This window comes from Periplaneta americana, chromosome 15, assembly GCF_040183065.1.
Source record: "Periplaneta americana isolate PAMFEO1 chromosome 15, P.americana_PAMFEO1_priV1, whole genome shotgun sequence".
NCBI lineage: Eukaryota > Metazoa > Arthropoda > Insecta > Blattodea > Blattidae > Periplaneta > Periplaneta americana.
Window position 1 is genome coordinate 30,757,863 of NC_091131.1, and position 25,054 is coordinate 30,782,916.

The following is a 25,054-nucleotide window of genomic DNA, read 5'->3' on the forward strand; positions in this document are numbered from 1 at the left end:
TGGAATTCCAATGCAACAGCCATGGGTGTGCCCCTCAGAATCTCAATGTAGATTACCATAGATTAAGAAATATGTACTTGGCATGCTGAAACTCACCTTTCTTTCCCAGTGCCATTCTTTGCTGAGTTCGGTCAGTTCTTCTTTGTGCCTTGATTCTGCTTCAGCCAGCTGCTGCTCCAGGCACTGGCGCCATCTTTTGTCCACTTCAGCCAGTTCACGTTGATGTGCAGTCTGCAGCTCTTTAATTCGGTGTTCAGAGTTGTTCAACTCTGATTCCTTTACCTGTACAATCAATAATACGGTATCAGTGACATCCAAACAAAAAAGACAGTGCAATACAACACATACATTTTATTAGGAGTAGACTTCAAAGCAGTTGTAGAAGCAATAGCATCAAACACTGCACTTAAAATCCCAACAATAACAAAAAGTAGGAAACTGCAAACAATGCTCAGAAGGCAACAAAAACACACTGTACTGCAGTGAATCCCTTCACACATTGGATTAGTGGCAAACAAATGGGCTGACCATTAGCAAAAAGGGAACCAAAATTGCAACAACCCAAACCATCAAAGCCAACACACACAGTAATACAAGAAATTAAAACAAAACTTGATGAAACTTATATCAAGCACACCAAGGAAAAAAGTAGATCAAAATAGATATCAAAGAAAAACCTCTACATTCATTAGACCGCAAGGACGTCGTAGCCAAATTTAGGATTCCAACAGGTCATGACTGCCTGGCACACCATTTGAACAGGATGAAAATATTCGACATGGACACCTGTATGTTATGCAACACAGACACTGTAATAAATGCAGAACACCTACTTCAATGCAGCACCCTAAAGTAGACAGACATAATACAGAAGATATAGCAAGCCTATATTGGGAAGCAAGAAGAAAATGGTGTAACTACCAAGATCCGGGTCACTGGAAATCATCATTTTATTAGGAGAAATCACACCACTGCACACAGACAGACAGACAGACAGATGGCATGGCCAAAAATCACTTTTTCAGTATCAATGATCCCAACAAGCAATTTCATGAAAAAAGACTAATCCTATAAGTTTTGAGGGGGTTTACAACCAAAGTGGACCACGTCCATCTGGAATAGTTCTGAGATACTGAGTCTTAAAGTTCCTGGCTCATGCCCTAGATCATATATGTAACAGATAGGTCGGCCTTATAGGCTTTGACGTTAACAACTTTTGTCAGTTTACTACACTGCCATCTCGTTGTTACATAAGAAGTCACATCATAATTCCCATTTGAATTGCATTAGCGACTGTTCTACCATCTCGTGTTCGTTTATGGCGGACGGGTGGCGATCCTGGTGGTTGTTCTCTTCAAAGTGCTGTCGATTTTAACGTAGTGATGAGTTATCTGTTACATATGAAGAGTCCACTGCAAGAATGATGGATGTCACTTTCTTGTCGAAAATGAACCAAGACTGTCAATGCATAGCTTAAGACACATAGAATGTACATCCAGAGTTATATGGGATTAACACTGATAGTCATTGTCCAGTAATGATCGGAAAATTACAGTTAAGCTTTGAGCGCTAAGCATTTCAAACTTTCAATTGCTTCTCCTGCAAAATGTATTCCAAATGGCATCCATCATTCTTGCAGTGGACTCTTCATATATGATCTAGGCTCATGCTTAGCAACTTTCACCTTCCGTATGAAATGCTGCCCTCTGTGGAGTAACAAATGAGTTATGGTCTTGGTTTGTTATGGCAATGAATAAATCTAAGTTTTCTTCATCCGAGATTGTATTAATCCACAAACTGATCATTGGTGGACTTGGTCCACTCTGGTTGTGAGCCCCTCATATATCCAAAAGGAAAATATTATATTTCTTCTGTTCAATTATATGCTTTCCCACTGCAAGATCATAAAATCATCAAATGAAATGAATGGGGAAACAAAATGGCTTTTGAGGATAATTAAAAAAAATGGTTTTAGAATATAAGGGCATGTTACCTTGATAGCTTCTTCGTGTTGTAAGTACAATTGCTGGAAAGCCTCTCCTTGGGCTTCAGATGCCTCATGCAGGTCCTTGATGTGATCACGATATTCTCTGACTTGGATGTTCTGTTCTTTCTCCGACGTTTCTATAAACGAACACAAACAACAGTGATATTCCAAATGCACATTTCCACGTCTTATAAATGTATCATACGCAGAACTTTCGAGCGGTTGCATCAAGCCAAATATTAAAATACCTGAATTGTGTGAGAAGTAATATCTCCAAAGTATCACTGAGTTTACAAATGACACTTATTATGTACAGAAAGAAGGTGGCGTGCTGGAAGCATTACATCTAGTGTCTCCCAGGAAAGCTATGTTTCAAATCATAGTGTATCTAAATGTAATGGAACGGAGAAAAATTCTCTCTGGTGCCGGGATTTGAACCTGGGTTTTTTTCAGCTCTACGTGCTGATTCTTTATCCACTAAGCCACACCGGATACCACCCCGGCGTCGGATAGAATTGTCTCTGATTAAGTTCCAACTCTTGGGTTCCCTCTACTGGCCGCTCTCTGCACTACGTCATAGATGTCTATGAACATAGGACTCTTTCATCGTATGATGACGCAGAATATCTGCATGGAAATATCATATGTACTTCGGTACATTAAAATAAAAATTTAAAAAAATAATAATAATAATATGTAAATACAGGAGTTAACATTGTTAAAAATATTGGTTAGATGCGAACCTTCTGTCTCTCAACATTAACAAAATAGTCATTTATACACTTTTGCTTAAATAAAACAGTGCTTCCACAAGTGAAAATAATTTCAAAATACCTTCACATACTGGATATTGTTCAAATGTTTATTCTTGCCTATGTCTTACAATTCTTACAAGTGAACATGAATATTTAGGCGTTGGGAAAAACATATAAATTATCTTCGTTATAAATTTTAAAAAAATAATAATATATAAATTTTACAAGCTACATATTCTTCTGACATAATATTATAATGTGGTCTATTTATTAGCTTTGGTTCATTCGATTATTCAGTATGAAATAATACGTAGGTTGGGGAGCTACAATAAAATCTATTCTGTTCCCCGTGAATCAACTTAAAAACAAGATTAAAATTTGTTCAAATAAGCATTTATCTAGAATATCCAACAAATTTCATAAATAACAATTTCAATGTTTTAGACACCAAAAAGGATTTCGAATATATATATATATATATATATATATATATATATATATATATATATATATATATATATATATAAATAAACAACATATTACTACAAAAATAAAACTATGTACGCTACTTATCATATTATCATATTTCTACAAGTAGGTATACTATTTCTCTCCCACTAAATGAACCATATAATGCCGAATCTGGTCTGAGGTATAGCTCTAATTTCGGCCCAAGAATATTATATTGTACCATTCTTTTACTAATAACAATAATTATCCTCACCTAGCATTATTGAATGATTTTGGGTTTAAAAAAGGAAGTGTAAAATTATTTTAGCAAACATTTATCTAACAGAAAAATGGACTCTTAAGAATATTTCCTGCATTTTTATATTATAATCAATCTTATTTCATTTTATTATGTACGTTGTTTTACAAGTGTATACTACCTTAATAAGCATAGTGAATATAATTTTACTTCTAAGTTTGCAAGAATATCCAGCAGCAGCAGCAATAATAATAATTAATATTAGAGGAGAAAAATTAGCTCCGGTGCCAAGGATCGAACCTGGGTCCTTGATTCTACGTACTAAATGCTCTCACCATTGAGCTACCCCGAAGTCCAATCCAAAGGACACCGGATCGAACCCCTCTCCTCTAGTTTTTTTTCTTTTGTGGCCTAACTCCAAGTTGACCATGTATGTTGACATTTTTATATTAAGTCAACTGCCATTATACAAGGAGCGCACTCACTTGAGTGACTTGATGGCCGGGATTCCACAGTAATCTGTACGGATCTGGTTCTGTGGATTGGACTTCGGCGTAGCTCTAGCTCTATGGTGAGAGCGCTGTTACGTAGAACCAAGGACCCAGGTTCGATCCCAGGCACCGGAACAAATTTTTCTCTCTAATATTAATTGTTACCGTAACAGATATATTCTGTAGGACCAAAAAAATAATAATCTTTAAGTAGATAAATAATAATAATATTCTTAAGGACCCCATACACACTAAGACTTAAGGTAAGTCTGTGCAAACCTAAATTCACAGGCACGTCTCCTTGTGTATGGGCGAAAAGTATCAAGTCTTTTGATTTTGAGATAAACCTTCAGACTTCTAGGAATGCTTGAAATTTTCCTACTGTAGCATTCTCCAAACTAAGCAGCAGAAAAAGTAAGCACAGAAACAAACAATACTGTGGGCATCTGGTGGAGATTTCATTGTTACTTTTCGCCACCTTGAAGGGAGGGGGTGTCACTTGCCATCTTAAGGAACTATTTATACCAAACTGTAACTTAACATGTCAGTGCATTTCAATTTTAATAATGTTTTTCTTCTACATCTTTTATTATTTCTCGAGTTTGTTTAATATCTAATTGCAATCCCACTTGTTAAATTCAATATCATACTTTATATTATACTTAATGAGTATACTTTGTTTTATGACAGATCATGAAATGCATGGAATTTATAAAGATGTGTAAATATTTTCCATGGAAAATCAAATAAGTTTTAATAATGCTTATAACAGCGAAACTATAGATATACTATTTAAAAATGGCGCTAAGGAATCACCAAGAAATGAACGTAGAACCATGGAGGAATAGTATTTCTTCAGTGATCGCATTTCTCCATGGGAAATAACTTCAACGACCTCTTATGTCTTCTTGGTGAACTACTGGGTGTTCAGTTCAAAGTGTGTCATGGCTCGCTGTATGCAGTCATGTGGCTAGTCGATGAGCCTAGAGAATTCAATCTTCCTACACTTCCGCAGAGGTGTATATTTTTGGGTTATTTTACGACGCTGTATCAACATCTCAGGTTATTTAGCGTCTGAATGAAATGAAGGTGATAATGTCGGTGAAATGAGTCCGGGGTCCAGCACCGAAAGTTACCTAGCATTTGCTTGTATTGGGTTGAGGAAAAACCCCGGAAAAAACCTCAACCAGGTAACTTGCCCTGACCGGGAATCGAACCCGGGCCACCTGGTTTCGCAGCCAGACGCGCTGACCGTTACTCCACAGGTGTGGACAGGGGTGTATAACCTATGTGTCAGAGAAGTTGCCTAGCAAGAACGGCGTTTATTCTGAAGAGTACTTACCGATATGTACAGTAACGCCGGTAGTGGCAGGAATGTGAACTGTGGGTTTTTTTCTTACTGTCAGGATATGGGGAGAGGGTTAAGACGATTAGTTACGTATTTGTTGACATTAACTTCGACAGACAACATGGACACGGAGTATTTGATTTGTATTGTGGAATGTTACCGTACGCAACCGATAACAAATACCCTGTGTACGACTTGGCCGCGCAAAACACAGTTCGAAAGAGGTTATGGTAGCACACAGACAGTACAGACCACCATCTGTTGCTACGACGTTCAAGCTATACCGTACACATCCTCAAGTTGAGATTGAATGCCTTGATTAATAAGCAACTTCTCTGACATAAAAGCTGAAACTTGCTTCAAATCGCTGACTCACAACAGTGACGTCATAACACACTTTGAAATGAACACCCAGTATAAGTCTAGGAGATAAGTCTGAGCAGGTATGGGCAATCAACCAATTCAAACACATCTCCCGGAGGTAAGTCTGTACAAACTTACCTTCAGGTAAGTATGGGGTCCTTTAAGCAAAGATCCTTTTGGAAGTCATAAAAGAAACTTACCATACTTCTTGTCTTCTAAGTTAGCCAAGTCCTCCTCTTTCTGTGCCAACTGCTTCTCAAAGTCTCGTACAAGCTGCTTTATCTTCTGTGTATGAAGATCCTCCAACTCTGAAACCTGCTTCTCTTTCGCTTGCAGGTCCATCAACGTGTTATCCAACTGTTGCTCCAATTGTTCCTTATCTGACTGCAGCTTCATGAGTTCTGAGGCAGTCACTTCTCTTGCTTTTTCAAACTCGGCACTCAAACTACGTTGAAGATTCCTCTTCTCCAGTAAAGTGTCTTCTAATTGCTTTCTGAGTTCCTCTACGTCCAAACGGTGTCTTTCCCTCTCTGCTATCATCTCCATTTGCAATGCTTCCAAGTTACCTAATGTTGTGGTTAAAGTCTGATCCAAGTTCATTTTTTCTTTCAAAGAATTCTCAATTTCACTTTGTAACTCCTTGTTATATACACGTGCCTCTTCAAGCTTCTTCTTTTCTTCCTCTTCCCGATTTTTGTTATCACTTCTTTCATTATTCAACTGTTCCTCTAAATCTTTCATTTCCTTCTGAAGACTTTCCACTTTCTCTTCAAGGTGGCCTTTCTCACCAACTATCTTCTGAACATCCTGTCTCGTATCTTCCAATGAATTCCTATCTGTAATGGTATCTTGAAGTTCCTTTTTTACTGTTTCCAACTGCTGTGTTATTCCATCTTTTTCTGAAATCAGAATGCTGTTCTCTGATTTCAGCCTTTCTACCTCTGTTTGTAGGAACTCAACTTTAGAGACATGTTCCTTCTCTTTCACTGCATTATCTTCAACACTTTGCTGCAATTCAGTCTTTTCAATTCTTAGCTGTTCATTAACCTCAACATTTTCGGCAGTGGTCTTTTTTAAATGTTCAATAACACAATTTAATTCTTCAACTTTCTTTGTTAAAATATCCTTACTTTCTCTGATATTTTTAAATTCATCATCCAGCAACTTTCTCTGCAGCACTTCCTGATTTAACTGATCCGTTATACTATTATTGAACTGATTCAGTTCCTCATGTCTCACTTTTAACGAAGTTTGCTCCTCTTTCCATTTCTCCTTCTCTATATTCAAGGCACTCAACTCTGCTTCTAAACCTTCTAATCTAGAAGATTCTGACTCACATTTTGCCATAAGAGTCTGTCTCTCAGCTGCCAAGTTCTCAAGCTGTGCCTGTTTTTCATTCAGTTGTTGCTCCAACTCAACTCTTCTCTCACTTAATTCTTCAATCTGGGCCAAAAGCTGCTGCTCCCTCTGCTCAGCTTGTCCCAATTCCATCCTCAGGCCCGAAATGCAAGATTCAAAATTGGATTCATCTCCCTTGGCTTTCATACTTTCTTCCTTTAGTACCTTGGTTTCTGTCTCAAGTTCTCTCTCCCTTTGCTGAGACTGCTCAAATTGGGATAATAGTTTTGATATATCTGCCTCTAGCCGCTGCTTTTCGTTTTTCAGTTCTTTCTGGAGTGAATGCACAGCACTTTCAAGTTTCTTCATCTTCACTTTGTCTGCCTTTGATTTATCATTCCATTCTTGTTCCTGAGACTTTAGATTATTTTCTAACTTCAACTTCACAACTTTAAACTCTTCTATCTCACTTTTCAGAGCTTGGTTCTCTGTAGTGGCTTTGTTTAATGAATTGGACAATTCTTCTACCTGCTCCTTTAATCCTAATGTCTCGTTATTGGAATTACTTAGAGTGTCTGCCATATGCTTAATCTTCTCATTAAGAGCATCATTTTCCTTCTTATGTCCAGTCAGCACGTTCGTCAATTCCTCCACAGTTCCTCCGAGCTTAGTTCTTTCTTCTGTCACTGTACTGAACTCTCTCTTCAATGATTCACACTTCCCTTCAAGTTCACTTACTTTTGTAGCCAGTTTTTCATTTTCCTCTTTCAACTTATTGTAATCCTTGTTAATCTCTTCTAATTTATTCTCAGCTGAACTCACATCACTTTGCAAGCTTTTGACCTTGCTGCAGCTGTCATCATACTTGCTCTTCAATTCGCTGATCTCTGCATCCTTAGCCTTCAGACTGACTTTGTGCTCGCTCTTGAGATTTAGCAGATCTTCATTTGTCTTCTGCATCTTCATGGCCAGGTCTGCCTGAAGATGAACTATGCTAGAATTCAACTTCGATACTTCATGTTCCTCTACCTCGAGTGTTTTTGTAGTATTCTGCAATTCGTGTTGAAGCTTCTTTACCAAAGCTTTATTTTCTGAAAGCTCAATTTCCAAATTTCTTTTAGTTGATCTCAAATCATCCACCATACTCTCAAGATTTCCCTCTTGTTCAACATACTCCTTCTGTTGGCTCAACTCTTTCTCTAAAATTGCTATATTTTCTTTTAAGCTGTTCTGAATATGATCTTTCTCTACAAGTTCCTTCCTGACAGAAATTACTTCTTTCTTGGCCTGATCGAATGCGTTCAGTACTTGTACTGCAATTTCATTACCATCACTTCTCGCACTATTCAATCTCTCGTGTACATCATTTCTTAGTGCCTGAAGAGATTTCTTCAACTGGAAAACAGCCTTCAGACTGAATGTCACAATGGAATGTAAGCTCTCTTTCTCTGCCTTGATTTTTGCACATTCCTCTGTGGATTCCATCAATTTCTCTTCGAGGTTCTGTGCCCTCTCCTTCAGACTTACAATCTCAAATGATAATTTACTCACTTCTGCATCTTTATTCTTTAATGAGTTTTCCAGATTACCCATCTGGTTCAACAAGTCCTTGTACTTCTTCTCGACTTCACTCTTCATTGCCAGTTCCGTTGAAAGTTGTGCCTGCACCTCTGAGAACAGCTTGTGTTTCTCTTCTAGCTGCTGCTTGTGCAAGTTGTGCAACTCCTTTAACTCGTGATCTCGTTCTGACAGTTTGCTCTCAATTTGTACTCTTTCTGCTGATTCTGCATCAATCCTGGATTCGAAAGTTTTAAGCTCCTTGTTGTGTTCTTCAATTAAAAGTTTTGAATTCTCTTCCAGACTTTTGATTGCGTTCTCCTTTTCTGTAAGTTTGTCTTCTAGTTCTTTCACTGCTGTTTCCGACTGAAGATTCTGTTTTGAGTCAGTCTCATCCTGTGTAGACGCACACTTAACTTCCTCAAAAGACTTCAATTTCTGTTCCAATTCTCTGTTTGTCTGCTCCTTTTCCTCAACATTTCGCTTTATGGTCTCTATTTCTATTTCAAGTTGTTTCTTAGTTTGTTCAGATGACAGCAGTTTTTCAGACATCTTCTTCTCCAAGTCAATAAGTTTTCTCTGCATTTCTTGTTGAAGGAGTTTTACAGCCTCTGCTTTGCCACGGGACAACTCCTGTAAGAAGAGCAAATAAGGTTACAAATTACACAAACATGAGCACCTAACAAATTTTGTATAAAAATGAATGAAAAATTATTTTTAACCTAGTTTTAATGTACTGAATTTCATATTCATATTTATTATCATCATACGGCTTTCAGGTAGTAGATTTCCTCACATTTCTGTGTACCATCCACCACCACACTCCATTACATTCAATCACATATCATACTATATTTTACCTCTATCTATATATTCTCATCATCCAATAAATAAAGTTAAACCTACTTCAATCTACTACTTTCTTCCTCCATCCTTTATGACATACAGTACTTTAAACTCTTCACCTTCCTTATCTTCTCTCTACCTACCCCATTCCCGATAACTATGCAATACTGTGTACATTACTCTTTTTTGGCTGCAAAAGGGTATCTGTCGGATACAGGGGGGAGAGCCATTAATCCTTCCCATTGAAGGCTTTAAGGAACCAACCTGGACAAATACCAATGTCCCATCCCTACCTTCCCATGGTGCAGCTGTTAGTAAGCATATATAATTTTACAAGCTGAACTAAATCAATAATTAGCACTGGACAGCTTGATGAGTTAAAGACTGAATTTGGTATAATTTTCCTCTACTCAATACCTAATTCCCTCTTTACCCTTTCCTATCCAGTCCTCTGACTGAACTCTTACTTTCTTCGACCCCGATGGCATTAGAGCATTCGAGGCCTAGGGGTTCATTTCACTTTCCTTCCTCCTTTTTCTACTTTTCTGTTCCTAGTGCTGACCTGCTATGGCACTAAAATCGTTCTCCAGTGGCTTAAGGAGGGAAAGCTGGTGATCAACAAGATCTCCCAGCTAGGTCCAATGGACCCGTTGACCAACATCAGGTGTGGTCCTCCAGACATTCTGGGGGTTGTGTGTGAATGAAGTAGCCACCAAAACGTTAAAATATGGTGTTCACTTAAATTGGTTACAACTTGCCATTTTCAACCTCAAAATCTGTGCTTCAGTGGCTGGCCGTAATATCTTTGAAAAATATTGGAATGCAAGAGGTCAAATGACTTTATTGTCAAACACCTGGCATTAGAAAACAACAACAACATTACTCTTTTTGAGAAACATTCTCGGCTACAATCTAATAATTCTCTCTACTAATGAATTTCATATGTTAATTTATATTATTTCTAAGAAAACATGAGAAAATAAACTTTGGAAGTACTGTATGTTTCTTTGTTTTAAATACAAATTACAACTGGGGACTACAACATAATATGAAGAATACAGAGGAAAAACAATCAGAGTCACAATTCTCATAAGGGTGATATCATCTAATTCAGTATATTACTGCAAACTTTAGTGTTCTTTTTTTATCAAAACTGATAAGGAGAATTATCACCATGGATACAGTCATCCTTTCCTACTTTTTCATTAGGAACAGTAATAAATTTTGCAATAATATACTGAATTAGAAGATGACATCACCCTTAAGACAATTATGTGACTTTGATTGTTTTTCCCCTGTAGGCCAACTCTTCATGTATATATATATATATTGCACACTTCAAAACACGAATATTGCATTCATTCCTGGTTTTTCAGTATATTTTACATCACTTAAGTTGTTCAATTTAGAGATAAAGTCGTCCTAAACATGACTTGAAAAATGAATGCAAGTTGTATCTCATAAAGAAAATAATAACATCAATAACACCCAAATGATTCATAAAAATAAATACAAATATATTTACTATATTTATTCACCAAATAATTTATATACATTACCTTCGTGTTTAAAACTTAAAATTCGCGATCCTTAAGCCATTTTGAATTTATATATATATATATATATATATATATATATATATATATATATATATATATATATATATATATAAAACATGGAGAAAATGACAATAAGTGTTCATTATTTGTTCTGAGTTTTTTAATAATAAATTAAACAAATACAACATTTTATTAATGCCTTTCACCTGTATAAGGCTCTGTCGATCTTCTTCTGAACTACTGACATCTTCTGAAGCTGGAGCAGCAGCAACTGATTTGAGTTCTGTCACCTCATTCTGCAAACTGCTGGCTAAAATGTAACAACCAAACAAATCATTTGATGGAGAAAGAAGCATCCACTTATATTAAGAGACTACTGTTGGTGTCATAGAAGAAATGGTTGACACTAATTACTCAAAATTAAATTCTGGAAAAATAACACGAAATCCGTGCTAAAATTGTTCGTTATTTGTGGTGAAATTCGAAAATATATATGAATTTTAACTAAGAAGCAATCCTTTCAATGTCACCAGAGGTGCCAACCTTTCAAATGGGTTATCGGTAATCCCATAGTGTGTATGCACATACTCCCACTCCTCTGACAAAGTGAAATGTAAAGCACACTACATATATTTACACATTAACTGTCATTTCTTCTGAGAAAAATAATGCTTTGTGGCACATTACTGAAATAATGAAACAACTGTCTTTAGAGATAATTAATATTAGGTACCCTCCACACAGACGGATCCTTTATCTCCAGAGAACAAGGTGCCGGTGCAGGTGTTACGTGCTGTCTCTTCTCACTTTACAGATCTCTTGGATATGGAACAACAAGTTTTGATGGAGAAATCATTGCAATAAGTTAAAGTCTCAGGAATCTTCTATGCCACATCAATAAATTTAAGAATGCAGTTATATTGTCAGACTCCAAAGCAGCTATTCTATCAATAGTCTCTAAACACAAACCTTCATCTCAAACAGCAGAAATAACTAAAATGCTCTCTCAATTAATAACACTCAATAAAAGAATTGTATTCCAATGGATACCATCCCATTGTGGAATCCTGGAAAACGAGAATGCGGATGCCTTAGCAAAGAAGGGCAGCACTGCTACTTACAGACCTGTTACTAAATCTACGTATTACTCTGTGAAAAGATTTATTAAATCTACATAGCTTCTTAAACTTCAACAAACAAAATTTGATAACACAATCTCGAGGGAAAAAATAGAACTCTCTGCGTCGTAATACAAAGTTAATTAGCGATTTACCACGAAAATCGTCTGTAGCTGCATTTAGATTGGCAACAGGCCATGATTGTTTGGCCAAACACCTGCATAGAATTGGAATATATCAGTCCTCTAACTGTCCATTGTGCAACTCAAACCAAGAAATGGATTCGGAACACCTCAAAATCTGTGCTTCAGTGGCTGGTCATGATAATATCTTTGAAAAATACTGGAGTGTAAGAGGTCAAATGACTTTATTGTCAAACGCCTGGCATTAGAAAACAACAATAACGTATTAAAAATTAGGAAATCTTTCATACAAATACATGTAATCTTAATTCATGAAAAATATTTATGTGGCATAAAAGTGACAATAAGTCCATTAACAAAGTTTGTAATTTTAATGCATTTCAATATAGGTTTACATGTCATCTATATCTATAAATTTGTTTCACCCCATGCCACTGTAAGAGACAGCAACTTTAATTTACTCTCAATGCAATCATAATACTCACAAACTTTCTGTTAAATAGTGCAAAAGATCATAACAGCACATAAGATACATTTGTTTGTTTGTTTGTTTCCCCTTCCCTTATCCTCAGCAATTCAGGAATCTCTTAATGAGTTAGGCCTACTATGTCATAGTCATTTTATGTCAAAGCTTGATTAACTTGGAGAGATACACCTCACCTCTTTCAATTAAAGCTTCCTTGTCTTGTGTCAGCTGCGTCAAGGAGTTTCTCAGAGATTTGATCTGCTCCTCCTTAGCCTCCAACTCTCTATGGATTGTCAATTTATTTTCAGCCAGAGACAGAGCCGCATCTTCCTCTCGTTTACGCAGTGTGTCCAGAGCTTCAACCAACTTCACAATTTCGTTTCTGGCTGTAGTTAATTCCTCAGATAAAGTAGTCACTTGTGTACTACTGGATTCCTGGTTCAAAACGCAAAAACAAAGGTATCACTTTCCATTATATTGATACATGGAACGGAGTGGAATGCATTATGGCCCAGCACTGCGACGTGTTACCATCTATTGTGCTAACCCTCAAGCTAGGCGCATTTCCAAACCCACACTGGCAGACTACACTAAGGTTCGCAGTGTACTCAGGTTTCGAGCAAGGAATTCTTCTCATCACTACATCACCAGCCAGCGAAAGAGGAATGCTATGAAATGACGAAATGGAAAAATGGTGATGGAATGAAGTAGATGCTTAATATGGGGGAAAAATGGGAGAACCGCGAAGAAAAACCCAAACTGCAACCGTGTCCGCCACAAGGGTCACTATGGATTTTTTTAATTAAAGATCCCAGACTTGACCAAGACTCGAACCCAGGCTGCCTGCGTGTCAGGCTGGAGATCTGACCACTCAGGCACTGTAATACTGACACATAAAATACACAGTCATTTTATGAATAGTTACAAAATATGTATATTTTCAGTACAAAGACGTGTTCAAAACATAACAGCAAAACATTTTCACGTTTTATTAATACACTAATTACTAGGGCTAGGATTTTGATGACCTATAAATCATGAAAAAATGTCCTAAAAACAATGCATTTATGACCTAAAAATCTTTCAAAAATGCCCTTAAAAATGCCCTAAAAATTGATCTTACATAATTGGCTTAGTAGGAAAAGAGGTTTTGTACAACGTAATACACTCAGGGACAAAAAAAACCGGACACTTCTATATTTGCTTGTATTTTGTTGCCAATTATTTCAAAATGAAACAAAACCCATTTAAACAAAATAATGTTTCATTTAGCACCTTATATGACAACATTTGAAAAAAAAAATCTCTGATGAGAAAATTTACAAAAAATTACAACGGGCGTATGACTATGGCATCGTTTTGTCTAACTGTGTTTTCATTTTATGGTGCCTTAAACATTAAAAACTCTTTTTAGTAACGGGTATTACCCGCCTCTGGCTTGAATAACTGCATCCATACGTCTTTGCATGCTCTCATTTGGTTAGCAATGTCTTCTTGAGGAATAAGTTCCCATTCTTCGCCAAGTGCTCGCCTCAACTCTTGTAACGATTCTGGTCTCGGTCGTCTATTCTTAACACGCCGTCCCAGCATGTCCCACACGTGTTCAATTGGGTTCATGTCTGGACTCCTTGCTGGCCATGGAAGAATATGGATTCCCACTTCTTGGAGATAATCTCCGACCGCATGGGCAATATGCGGCCATGCATTATCATGCATTAAAACGAAATTATCGCCTACAAATTGGCCAAATGGCACAACATGATCAGCCAAACATTCATTTATATACATATCAGCTGTTAGTCTTCCATTTTCAACAAAAACCAACTCTGTACGAGCATCCGTACACACTCCTGCCCAAACCATCACTCCACCACCTCCATACAGCACATTTTCGGAAATGCAACACTGTGAAAATCGTTCTCCCCTCCTTCTCCAAACTCTTTCACGTCCATCAGGTGAGCACAGATTGAAACGGGACTCATCGGTGAACAGAACACAGCTCCACTGTCCATTTCTCCAATCCCTGTGATCATTTGCAAAACGCAGTCGTTCAACTCGATGCATCCTGAGAAGTTTGGGACCAGTTGCAGGTCTACTTGATATCAGTCCACTTGCTTTCAACCTCCTTCTAACTGTTTTGGCCGAAATTGGGCGTCCATGCATGTTAACAAATTGCTGGGCTACACTAGTAGCTGGCAGGTTGCGCTCCCTAAGAACTCTCAACACCATATACCTGTCTTCATTTGGATTTGTAGCTCTTGGACGACCCGAACCTGGACTTCTGGTAAATTCTAGGGTCTCTCTATACCGTTTTAAGGCATCATGGGTTGTGCTTCTAGCCATATTCATAACATTTGCAATGTAACATACACTGCGTCCATCATCGTAAAGGGCTACAGCTCGAGCCACATCTTCAGGTCGCATCTTGTTTTAAGACAAATGTTACAACCCCACTTAAACTCAGAAAATTTAAAAATAAAGAAATAACGAATGATAACGATAATGAAGCACAAAATGGTAGAGACAACATTGTTATAGCTGAGACTCCGAAAGCAAAATTGGAATATTTGGTTGTAATGGCTTGTTTATAAAACAAAAAACAATCAACAATGTATACACGTCTCCATAACAACAGATGGCTACCATAATATTGTATGAGAAGATAATGTTTTGCAAAATACCAGCAAATATTAAAGTGTCCGGTTTTTTTGTCCCTGAGTGTATTTAGACTAGTAATTAAATTAACTTTTACATAATTTTTTCTAAGTAGTACACTTTAATTAATTATTTTACATGATGTAGTTTCCATGTATGATTGTTCACCTCTGTGTTGGCATGTGGACGTGAGGTCAGCAGTCAGCTAGTCGAGCTTGGCCCTTCATGGGCTGTAGTACCATGGATTTACTTTACTTTTAGTTTCCATGTAAGGCCACTCTTATCCGGAATTAGTAGGTGTAGAGGAGTCTATAATGAAGGGTGGTTGGACTGATCCATTACATGGGGTGTACTACGTTAAAATGGCAATATTTGTGTAGAAAAACGATTAAAATATTATACAAAATAATGGGTATTAATGGACAAAATATGTAAAGAAAATATCAAAGGAAATAAACATTATTTTACATTAATAATGGGGATTTATGGCCAAAATTAAATGAAAATGCATAAAAAATGACCGAATAAAACAAAAAATGCTCTTATGAGTTGAAACAGGCAAAAAAATGCAAAAAAATGCCTTAACAAATATCTCTTAAAACATTCAGTTTATCACATAACATATAAATACTAAAGCAGCTATGTTTCTGGCTTACTAGAAAAAAGATGCAATTTCATCAAAATCCTAGCCCTACTAATTACATTTACTGCAAACAATAACGCGAATCTTAAAGTAACTAAAAATATAAATTAATTTGCTTTGTCAGCTATTTAACGAAACTATATTAACTACTAGGCTATTTAGCATCGATGGCATTGGTGACAGTAAGATGGTATTTGGCGAGAAGACGCTGGGAATTTGCCATGCAATTACCTGGTATTCATCTTACAGTTGGAGAAAACTTTGGGAAAAAAATCAAATCAAGATAATCAGTCCAAGTGGGAATTGAACTCACGCCCGAGCACAACTTTGGAACAGCAGATGAATGTGCTACCACCTGAGCTACATCTGTGGCTAAATAAACTAAACTAATAATAAAACCATAAGAAATAAAACATCACGCAAGGTTACTTAACAAACGTGGAAATGATGTGAACAGTAATTTAAAATAACCTCCAGGTATATAGAGTCTAGAAGATGAATAAAAAGAATCGACATTTTTCTGAGACTTATTTCAGCCTGTCTATAGTTTTGCTTGTTAAGTATATTAAAACAATGTTTACACAATGAAAATCATCCCCAAAAATGTTATGTAGTATCAGTTATATTGCAGATTAATGCTGAGCACTGTCATAGTAGGACAATGTAACAACATAACATATGAAGGGTCCAGGGGAAAAACATATTTAGTCACATTTTGCAAACTTTTCAGGAGAGCGTTTACAGACTTTCAGAAATGACAGTTTCTTCCCGTGTAAACCTTTTCTTAATATGCTTATAATGAGGAACCAAGCGAGTTTTTTCCCTATATGATTAGGGATGTTAAAGATCTAAACATTAACTGCCAGACTCAATCAAAATATAAAAATTACTAAATTTGGACTAAACGTGGTTTTCCCTGGACCCTTCATATGCTGTAGTGTCACCAAAACATGGTACATAACACACTCAGAATTTGTAAGTGGAAAATACAAAATATTTACTAAATATATAATCGGCTTTAAACAGCTTCTCACCATTTCACCACTTCAATACTACAGATTCCTGTCATTTTCTTCATTTGATTGAAATTCTTGAGCAGTTATGTCACCAATACATCTACCTGATGGTACTCACATACAAATTAACTTTACTCAGCTTTCAATCGTACAGCTATTCTTCTTAATTACAACCTTAATTAATTTATAGAACTACGGTCAATTACTACCTTTGTAACCTCCAGTGTTTGCTGTAGTTCTTGATTTTCTGTAGTCAATTGAGATATTCGCTCCTTATTGCGTTTTATAGATTCTTTACATTTGCTGAGTAAAGTTTCTAGCTTCCGAACTTTCTCTGGAAAAAAAATTCACATTTTATAAATTTAAGACAAGGAAAACAACTCAAAATAACTCATTATTTCGATTTCACTGAAAGTATTTCCTTACTTGAATAAATGGACGTGAAAGTAACATTTCTGCTATTAAAGTATTATATTTTTCTCAGACATCGTCATTTTCACCAAAACTACAAATTTCTATTCATAACTTTGTGATACATTTCCTTCGCATCAATTTGGAGGAAACAGACATGAAACAATATAATCAGTCCCTTGCAGAAAACGAGTAACACAAAGGTCTGGGTAGCTATCAAAGTGGTCCCATGAGTTTCGTATATGTTCGAAGTGCAAGAGAGAAAAATTGTAACATTTTCAGATGAAAGGTTTACTCGTGGTTTCCCACGCTGTCCTTCTCACTTCTATCTCTATTTAATGTGCCTCGATGTTTCTCACACAACAATCATGGAAATATTAGGTACAGTATATGGGTTATGTTTACGTATATACATGTATATAAAATAAAATACACTACAGTGTTAAATAAAGTAGGTCTCCATGTTGTATTTCATAACTTTCATCAGAGTAGAGAGCAGGGATGTAAATGAGGAGAAATCATACGTTATGTATTACTCCCCTCCACCGCACTCATGTGATGCTGCGAGACGGGTTGTTCATGTCAGAACATCACATCACCATAAATTCATATTCAACAAACACTAAAATGAATTAGAAATAATACGTAAAGAATACTGAGTATTTCATACAGTAAAGAGAAGACGAATACAGGAAGTGCAGTAGGTAGAGAGTGAGTACAAGTAGGGAGGAGTGAACCATAAAAGCTAACAGAGAAAGTGAAAAAGTGATTAGTGAATTGAACAAGATGGCAAGGAAGCATTACAAACATTCAAACATTGGAACACAGAAAATCAATATCCCGAATTTAAAAGAAAACCTACAAATTAAACCAAACCCTTTAACTCTATTAAATATAGAATATAATCTAAATTTAACAGAAGAAATACTGAAATCAGAAGTAAACACTGAAATACTGAAACAATTGCCTTTAGAGACAATTAATATTAGGTACCCTCCACAAAACTGGCTTCATTTATACACTGACGGATCCTTGATCTCCAGAGAACAAGGTGCCGGTGCAGGTGTTACGTGCTGTCTCTTCTCACTTTATAGATCTCTTGGATATGGAACAACAAGTTTTGATGGCGAAATCATTGCAATAAGTTAAAGTCTCAGGAATCTTCTATGCCACATCAATAAATTTAAGAATGCAGTTATATTGTCAGACTCCAAAGCAGCTATTCTATCAATCGTCTCTAAACACACACCTTCATCTCAAACAGCAGAAATAACTAAAATGCTCTCTCAATTAATAACACTCAATGAAAGAGTTGTATTCCAATGGATACCATCCCATTGTGGAATCCTGGGAAACGAGAATGCGGATGCTTCAGCAAAGAAGGGCAGCACTGCTACTTACAGACCTGTTACTAAATCTACGTATTACTCTGTGAAGAGATTTATTAAATCTACATACTTAGACTTCAACAAACAAAATTTGATAACACAATCCCAAGGGAAAAAATGGAACTCTCTGCATCAAAATCCACAGTTAATTTCCGATTTACCACGAAAATCGTCTGTAGCTGCATTTAGATTGGCAACAGGCCATGATTGTTTGGCCAAACACCTACATAGAATTGGAATATATCAGTCCCCTAACTGCCCATTGTGGAACTCAAACCAAGAAATGGATTCGGAACACCTCAAAATCTGTGCTTCAGTGGCTGGCCATGATAATATCTTTGAAAATATTGGAGTGCAAGAAGTCAAATGACTTTATTGTCAAACACCTGGCATCAGAAAACAACAACAATATTGGAACACTTAATAATATAATAGGGTAATGTAGCCTATATGAAAAAGTATAAATTGATGAATATTAGTAAGAATGAAAAGTTTTGAACATAAACAGAAAACTAGGGATAATAGTAATGAAAGATAGTAATGTTAGCAGAGGAGGATTAGTAGATTGTAGCCGAGAATGTTTCTAAACAAGAGTAATGTAGACAGTCTTCGTGAATGGGATAGAAGGAAGATAAGGAAGGTGAAGAATTTAAAGTACTGTATATCATAGAGGATGGAGGAAGGAAATAGTAGTCTGAAATAGAGTTTAACGTCATGTACTGGATGAAATGAGGAGATATAGATGAGAGATGAAATACACTAGGATATGTGATTGAATGTAATCAAGTGTAGAGTTGGACTGTATAGAGAAATGTGAGGGAAACCACTTCCTGAAAGCAATATGATGATGAAAATAAATATCAATATATATGAATATTCAACAAACACTCCTACCTCACCTATTAATTTCAAATTTATTTATACATGTTGATAGTAGGTGCAAAGAATAAAAGAGATAACCCAAACTCAGAAATGAATAAACACAGAGTACTTGCGAAATATTTTATAAAAATCTCATCTTATCCCCATAACATTCACACCAAACTTAAACCGATTTTTGCATATATTACCTCTAAGTACCGCATCCGTCTCCAGTGGAGATGTGTCCTCTTTCGGTTGTTTAGTTGGTGTGGCTTCTGCAGGGTCTACCGAGAGGTCTATCAGAAGGTTCTCAGAAGAATTCTTTACTTGGTTGCTTGCTTCACTTTCTTCTTTGCCACCATTCAACTTCATCAGTTCGATTTTTGTATACAAAGTACTGATCAGATGATCTTTCTCTTCTAAATCATTCCTTAACACATCTTCCAAGTGAGCCTTGGCTTTCTGCTCCAGTTGGCACTGTTCCTTCAACTCTGCAATTCTCCGCAAAGCTTTATCCTGACTTTCCACAAGCACAGTCTGAAAGTCAGTAAAATATGAGGGTATCTATAGCTCAACAGTTGCCGACTCTCGAAATAAAGAAATAAAAAGATTATACAAGTAAATAAAGGAATAACTAAATAATTAATGCAATGGTATTTTAAATACAATTTTCACACTACAAGAATAGTAGAAACTATAAGAGAAAAATCTATTTAATTAAGCTATGCATCCCACATTTTTCAAACCAAACTAAAATCACATTTGTATAAAATCAGTGTTTAGTGGTAAGATTAGTAATAAGTAAAATCAGGTCCAGAAAAGTAAACTGGTAAAAAGGATCAACAACGGAAAAGTGAAAGTGACAATTTTGAATAGGTTAAATTAAGTCCTTGTCCCGTGCCGTGGCATTGCGGCCTAGGACTCCCGTTATGGAATGCGCGCTGGTTCGATTCCTCATGGGGGAAGAAATTTTCTCATGAAATTTCGGCCAGTGTATGGGACCGGTGCCCAACCAGCATTGTGATGCACTTGGGAAGCTACAATAGGTAGCGAAATCTGGTTGCGAATACCAGCTATAACGGCTGGGGGGATCATCGTGCTAACCACACGATACCTCCATTCTGGTTGGATGATCGTCCACCTCTACTTCGGCATGTGGGTGTGAGGCCAGCAGCCAGCTGGTCGGTCTAGGCCCTTCACGGGCTGTAGCACCACGGATTATTATTATTAATTAAGTCATTAGGTTTGTAATGAAGATGAGAGTATAAGAAAATAGTTGGGAGTGGATATAAGAGATTTAAGAAAACAGTGAAGAGAAAAACGAAACTGTTACAGTGCAAAGTAATGACTAGTGATAACAATTATAGAGAAAGATAATATGAGACTAGTTGAAAATGAAAGAAAAGATAGAGTAATGAATATGCAGTTTAGTAAAACAAATGGATTAATATTACTAGATGATAATGAAATACAGAACTGGAAAATGAATATTACTTAGAAGAGAAATACGAGAATATAGTGAATTGTGAAAGGCGGATTAATAAAATAAAAATAAAAGAAATTATTGCAGTAAGACACAGAGAAATAGCGAGTTCATGATTGGGAACGTCCATACAGGGGCAATGGCAAATTGGCATTTTGGTGTTCTGCACTGATTTAATAGTTACTTAATATTGATAAACGTATTTTTTTACGTGGTTAAAGTGGTTTTCACACACTATATTTTAATGTTGTACTAGGTTATGTTATGGTACTGAGGTTACAAAATGTGCTGGTCGAAGCGGGACGCCATTTTCGTGTTGGGAATATTATTAGATATTTTCCGTGTTCTATATGATGTGCGAATATCTCATGTACTTATAAGATGATTTTGTACCTTATTGCATGATATTAGCTTACATACCTTTTAAGCTTTCGTTGTTTCTGTCTTCTGTAATTAAGTTGGTTCGTGTTGTCTTGTCTATTGGTCATGTACACTTGTGTAAAGAAAGTGAGTGGTAGATTTCAATGTGATGATGTCAGTTGTTTTCGTCATGTCTGCAGTGGTAGTAACATTGATTTATAACACTAAGTTATTTTCCAGGATGGATATTTGCGAATGTGTGCATTTCTCTAAGGTTAGAGCTCAGTTTAGGTGTGTGTATTAATCGAAAATAAGGGGTTAATTAAGGATGTATATTCGTATGTGCGATAATAGTGGGATACATTGTTATTTAGCGAGTGGTGTTAGGATTTACTGCAGGATATAAGTTATATATTTTCTTTATTACAAGCCAATAGTTGATACTGTATTTGTATCTGGCACAGCTGAATGTAGTTCCAGGAAGTTCTGTTCACATACTATATTCTTGTCATTCATATTCATTTTTCTTTGACCCGGAAATGTACAAAAACTTGCCCAGACATGTTCAAACATTTTTAACAAGAGCCAGAACAGGTCACATTGTCACTCAATTGTACCTACACCGATTTCACATTTCTGATAATCCTACTTGTCTGTGGTGTAATAATCATGATGAAGATCTGGAACATATCCTTCTATACTGTCCATCCATAAACCACAAAAGAAGTAAATTAAAATCATCAGTACCAGTTGCAGAAGACACAGCCTTGCAGTATATATTGACTACATCCCAACTCTGGCTACTAGCAACAGGCATCTATAATGAACACCAATCAAAATACCCCTCATTTCTCGTGAAAAACAACAACTGAATAGACTACAGTGGACTTTATGTTGTCAGCAAACAGCTGGATACATTAAGAAGATTGATTGATTGATTCATTTTTCTTAATATTGTTTATTTAATTAGTCTATTACTGTTATCTTATTGTATATATTATATTTATACTTGTTTGTATTTTTCATTTAATCATATTAATTAATATCCAGCCTTGGTTTATTTCTGCTCGTTTCCACTGTGCCATGTTGGTCAAATCCCTAGTCACCCTTTACATTTGATTTGGTAGAGGTAGATGTACCCAATATGCTGTGTGAGGCATTTCACATAATTATGGTTTTAGAGCATGGCTTCATAGATGTATCCTGTGAACGTTTCACATTGCAGTAAAATAAATTGGCCCGGACCAAAGACTTTTAAAGTATCAGAGTGAAAAAAAGTGCAACCTGCAGTGAAATATTTTGTTCTCAACTTACCGTGAACACAGCGTTGTTTGTGGAAATAAGGGTGACAAGAGGCGAGTAAACTAGCCGGAAACAGATTGTAAACAGGAGAGTTGGAGAGTAAAGGTGTAAATCGCAACAATGGTGAAACCGCGCGAAGAAAGTGCATATCTATCAGATCCACTAAAGTTCACTATTGCCACATTCTTCACTTCAGTACTTAACTAGTAGTTAAATACTACCCTTTATAGTATTTATAAAAATGACTATGCTATATGTCTAGCACTGAAAAATACTTTTAATACCCATAGATAAGAACACTAGGTACAACATAGACTACCGGTATATCAGTTTAATAGGTTCCTACAATCCCATTGTGGAATCCTGGGAAACGAGAATGCGGATGCTTTAGCAAAGAAGGGCAGCACTGCTACTTACAGACCTGTTACTAAATCTACCTATTACTCTGTGAAAATATTTATTAAATCTACATACTTAGACTTCAACAAACAAAATTTGATAACTCAATCCCAAGGGAAAAAAATGGAACTCTCTGCATCAAAATCCACAGTTAATTCCCGATTTACCACGAAAATAGTCTGTAGCTGCATTTAGATTGGCAACAGGCCATGATTGTTTGGCCAAACACCTGCATAGAATTGGAATATATCAGTCCCCTAACTGCCCATTGTGCAACTCAAACCAAGAAATGGATTCGGAACACCTCAAAATCTGTGCTTCAGTGGCTAGTCATGATAATATCTTTGAAAAATATTGGAGTGCAAGAGGTCAAATGACTTTATTGTCAAACGCCTGGCATTAGAAAACAACAACAACAACATAGGTTCCTACAAACCAAGTCAAGTTTTTTTCGTGCATACAGTACCTCAGTATATTTGTATACAGTACTCAGTAAGTTTTTTATGGAGAACATTTATATATTTACCTTTGCTTTTACATTCTCTCGATCAAGCTCTCTGTAATGTCTAACTAGATCTGCATATCGTCCTTTGTACTTCGAATAGCGTGCCTGCATTTTGCGATAAGCTGTATACAACTGCTCTTTACTAATCTTATCCAATTGGTGACCAAGTGAATCCTCTACTTCACTTGCTGATTCCAGATCTGACTGTAAACCAAAAATAAACAAATTAAATTTATGTAGCCTAAGTTATTTGGCATTATCAAAACATTTTAATATATATAAGCTAAAGTATGTTGAGTTAAATACAAAGTCTTCATGCATACCTGAAGACTGAAAGAATTTAATACTGATGATTCGAAGATCGGAAACAATGATGATGCATCACTTGTAACTGAACTCGTTGAAGAGCGTCGTGATCTTCCCCCACCTCCGGGAGGTAGAGGGGGAGAGACGGGAGCTTCTCCATGTAAATCAACTGACTGGAAGCCTCCGCTCTTTGAGGGTGAATTCTGTGGTGTTTCTGAAAAGAAGGCACCGTGCTATCTCATTACTGCTAATATTTCGGAATACTTCATACATTAGCGAATGTGTGATCTGTGGTGAATACTTATAAAATTATATTAAGCAGTTAATAGACATTCATTTCTTCCATAAATAACGCTAGCAGAAAATGAATTTACTTTATTTTGATAACTACGTGTATGTAACGTCTGAATATAGCGTTCTGATTGTATAATCATGTAATTCAAATATATTCACGCAAATTTCAAAAATTTAATTTTAAAACAAGTTTAAACTCTTTAACAAAATTGTAATCGTTTGTTATGTTAACCACAAATGTACTATATTCGTGACGTCCACGCCCACTTTTCATTATTTATTGGTGACCTTAACCTCTTCTTTCTCATGCCTTACTTACCTTCGCTGTCATCTCCGATACTAAAATGATCGTTTGATGCAGGTTCAACAATGGAGCTACTTGACGGCGAAACAACTGCCTGAATGTGACAAAAATATATATTACATTACTCCATAATGTATGTTAAATGATAAACTAGATTAGGTACGTTCGGTTCCAATATTGGCAACCTGCTCGAATGACAAGTAATGTCAGACTTCTTATATATACTAAACTAACCTGCGCTAATTGCTGAACAGATGCAGACAGTTTTAATGGAGACTGTTTTACTTCTTCTGCGATTTTATTTTTAAGTTTAGTGAACATTTTTATTTAATTTCCTAGTTCGGTGTAATACGATGAATGTTTACGTGGATATTGTTTATTGTAATTGTGCTGCCACCACTAGTGTGGTGGGATGATTATGAACTTGACTGTCTTTCCGTTAGTTAT

At 36.3% G+C, this 25,054-nt stretch overlaps 1 protein-coding gene across 2 annotated transcripts in view; it reads right to left on the bottom strand.

Moving 5' to 3' along the window:
* Positions 1 to 25,016, bottom strand: part of LOC138714767 (golgin subfamily A member 4-like) — a 40,257-nt gene extending 15,241 nt beyond the window's left edge. For both annotated transcript variants that reach the window (XM_069846880.1, XM_069846879.1), the window contains exons 1-11: positions 24,842 to 25,016; positions 24,623 to 24,701; positions 24,027 to 24,223; positions 23,725 to 23,907; positions 19,864 to 20,191; positions 17,204 to 17,328; positions 12,875 to 13,115; positions 11,160 to 11,263; positions 5,854 to 9,181; positions 1,994 to 2,124; positions 97 to 282 (exon numbers count right to left, since the gene is read on the bottom strand). In XM_069846880.1, coding sequence (XP_069702981.1) covers positions 97 to 282; positions 1,994 to 2,124; positions 5,854 to 9,181; positions 11,160 to 11,263; positions 12,875 to 13,115; positions 17,204 to 17,328; positions 19,864 to 20,191; positions 23,725 to 23,907; positions 24,027 to 24,223; positions 24,623 to 24,701; positions 24,842 to 24,928 — 4,989 coding nt within the window. In that variant the 5' untranslated portion in view covers positions 24,929 to 25,016. The remainder of the gene's footprint in view (positions 1 to 96; positions 283 to 1,993; positions 2,125 to 5,853; positions 9,182 to 11,159; positions 11,264 to 12,874; positions 13,116 to 17,203; positions 17,329 to 19,863; positions 20,192 to 23,724; positions 23,908 to 24,026; positions 24,224 to 24,622; positions 24,702 to 24,841) is intronic.
* Between the last annotated feature and the right edge of the window lie 38 nt (positions 25,017 to 25,054).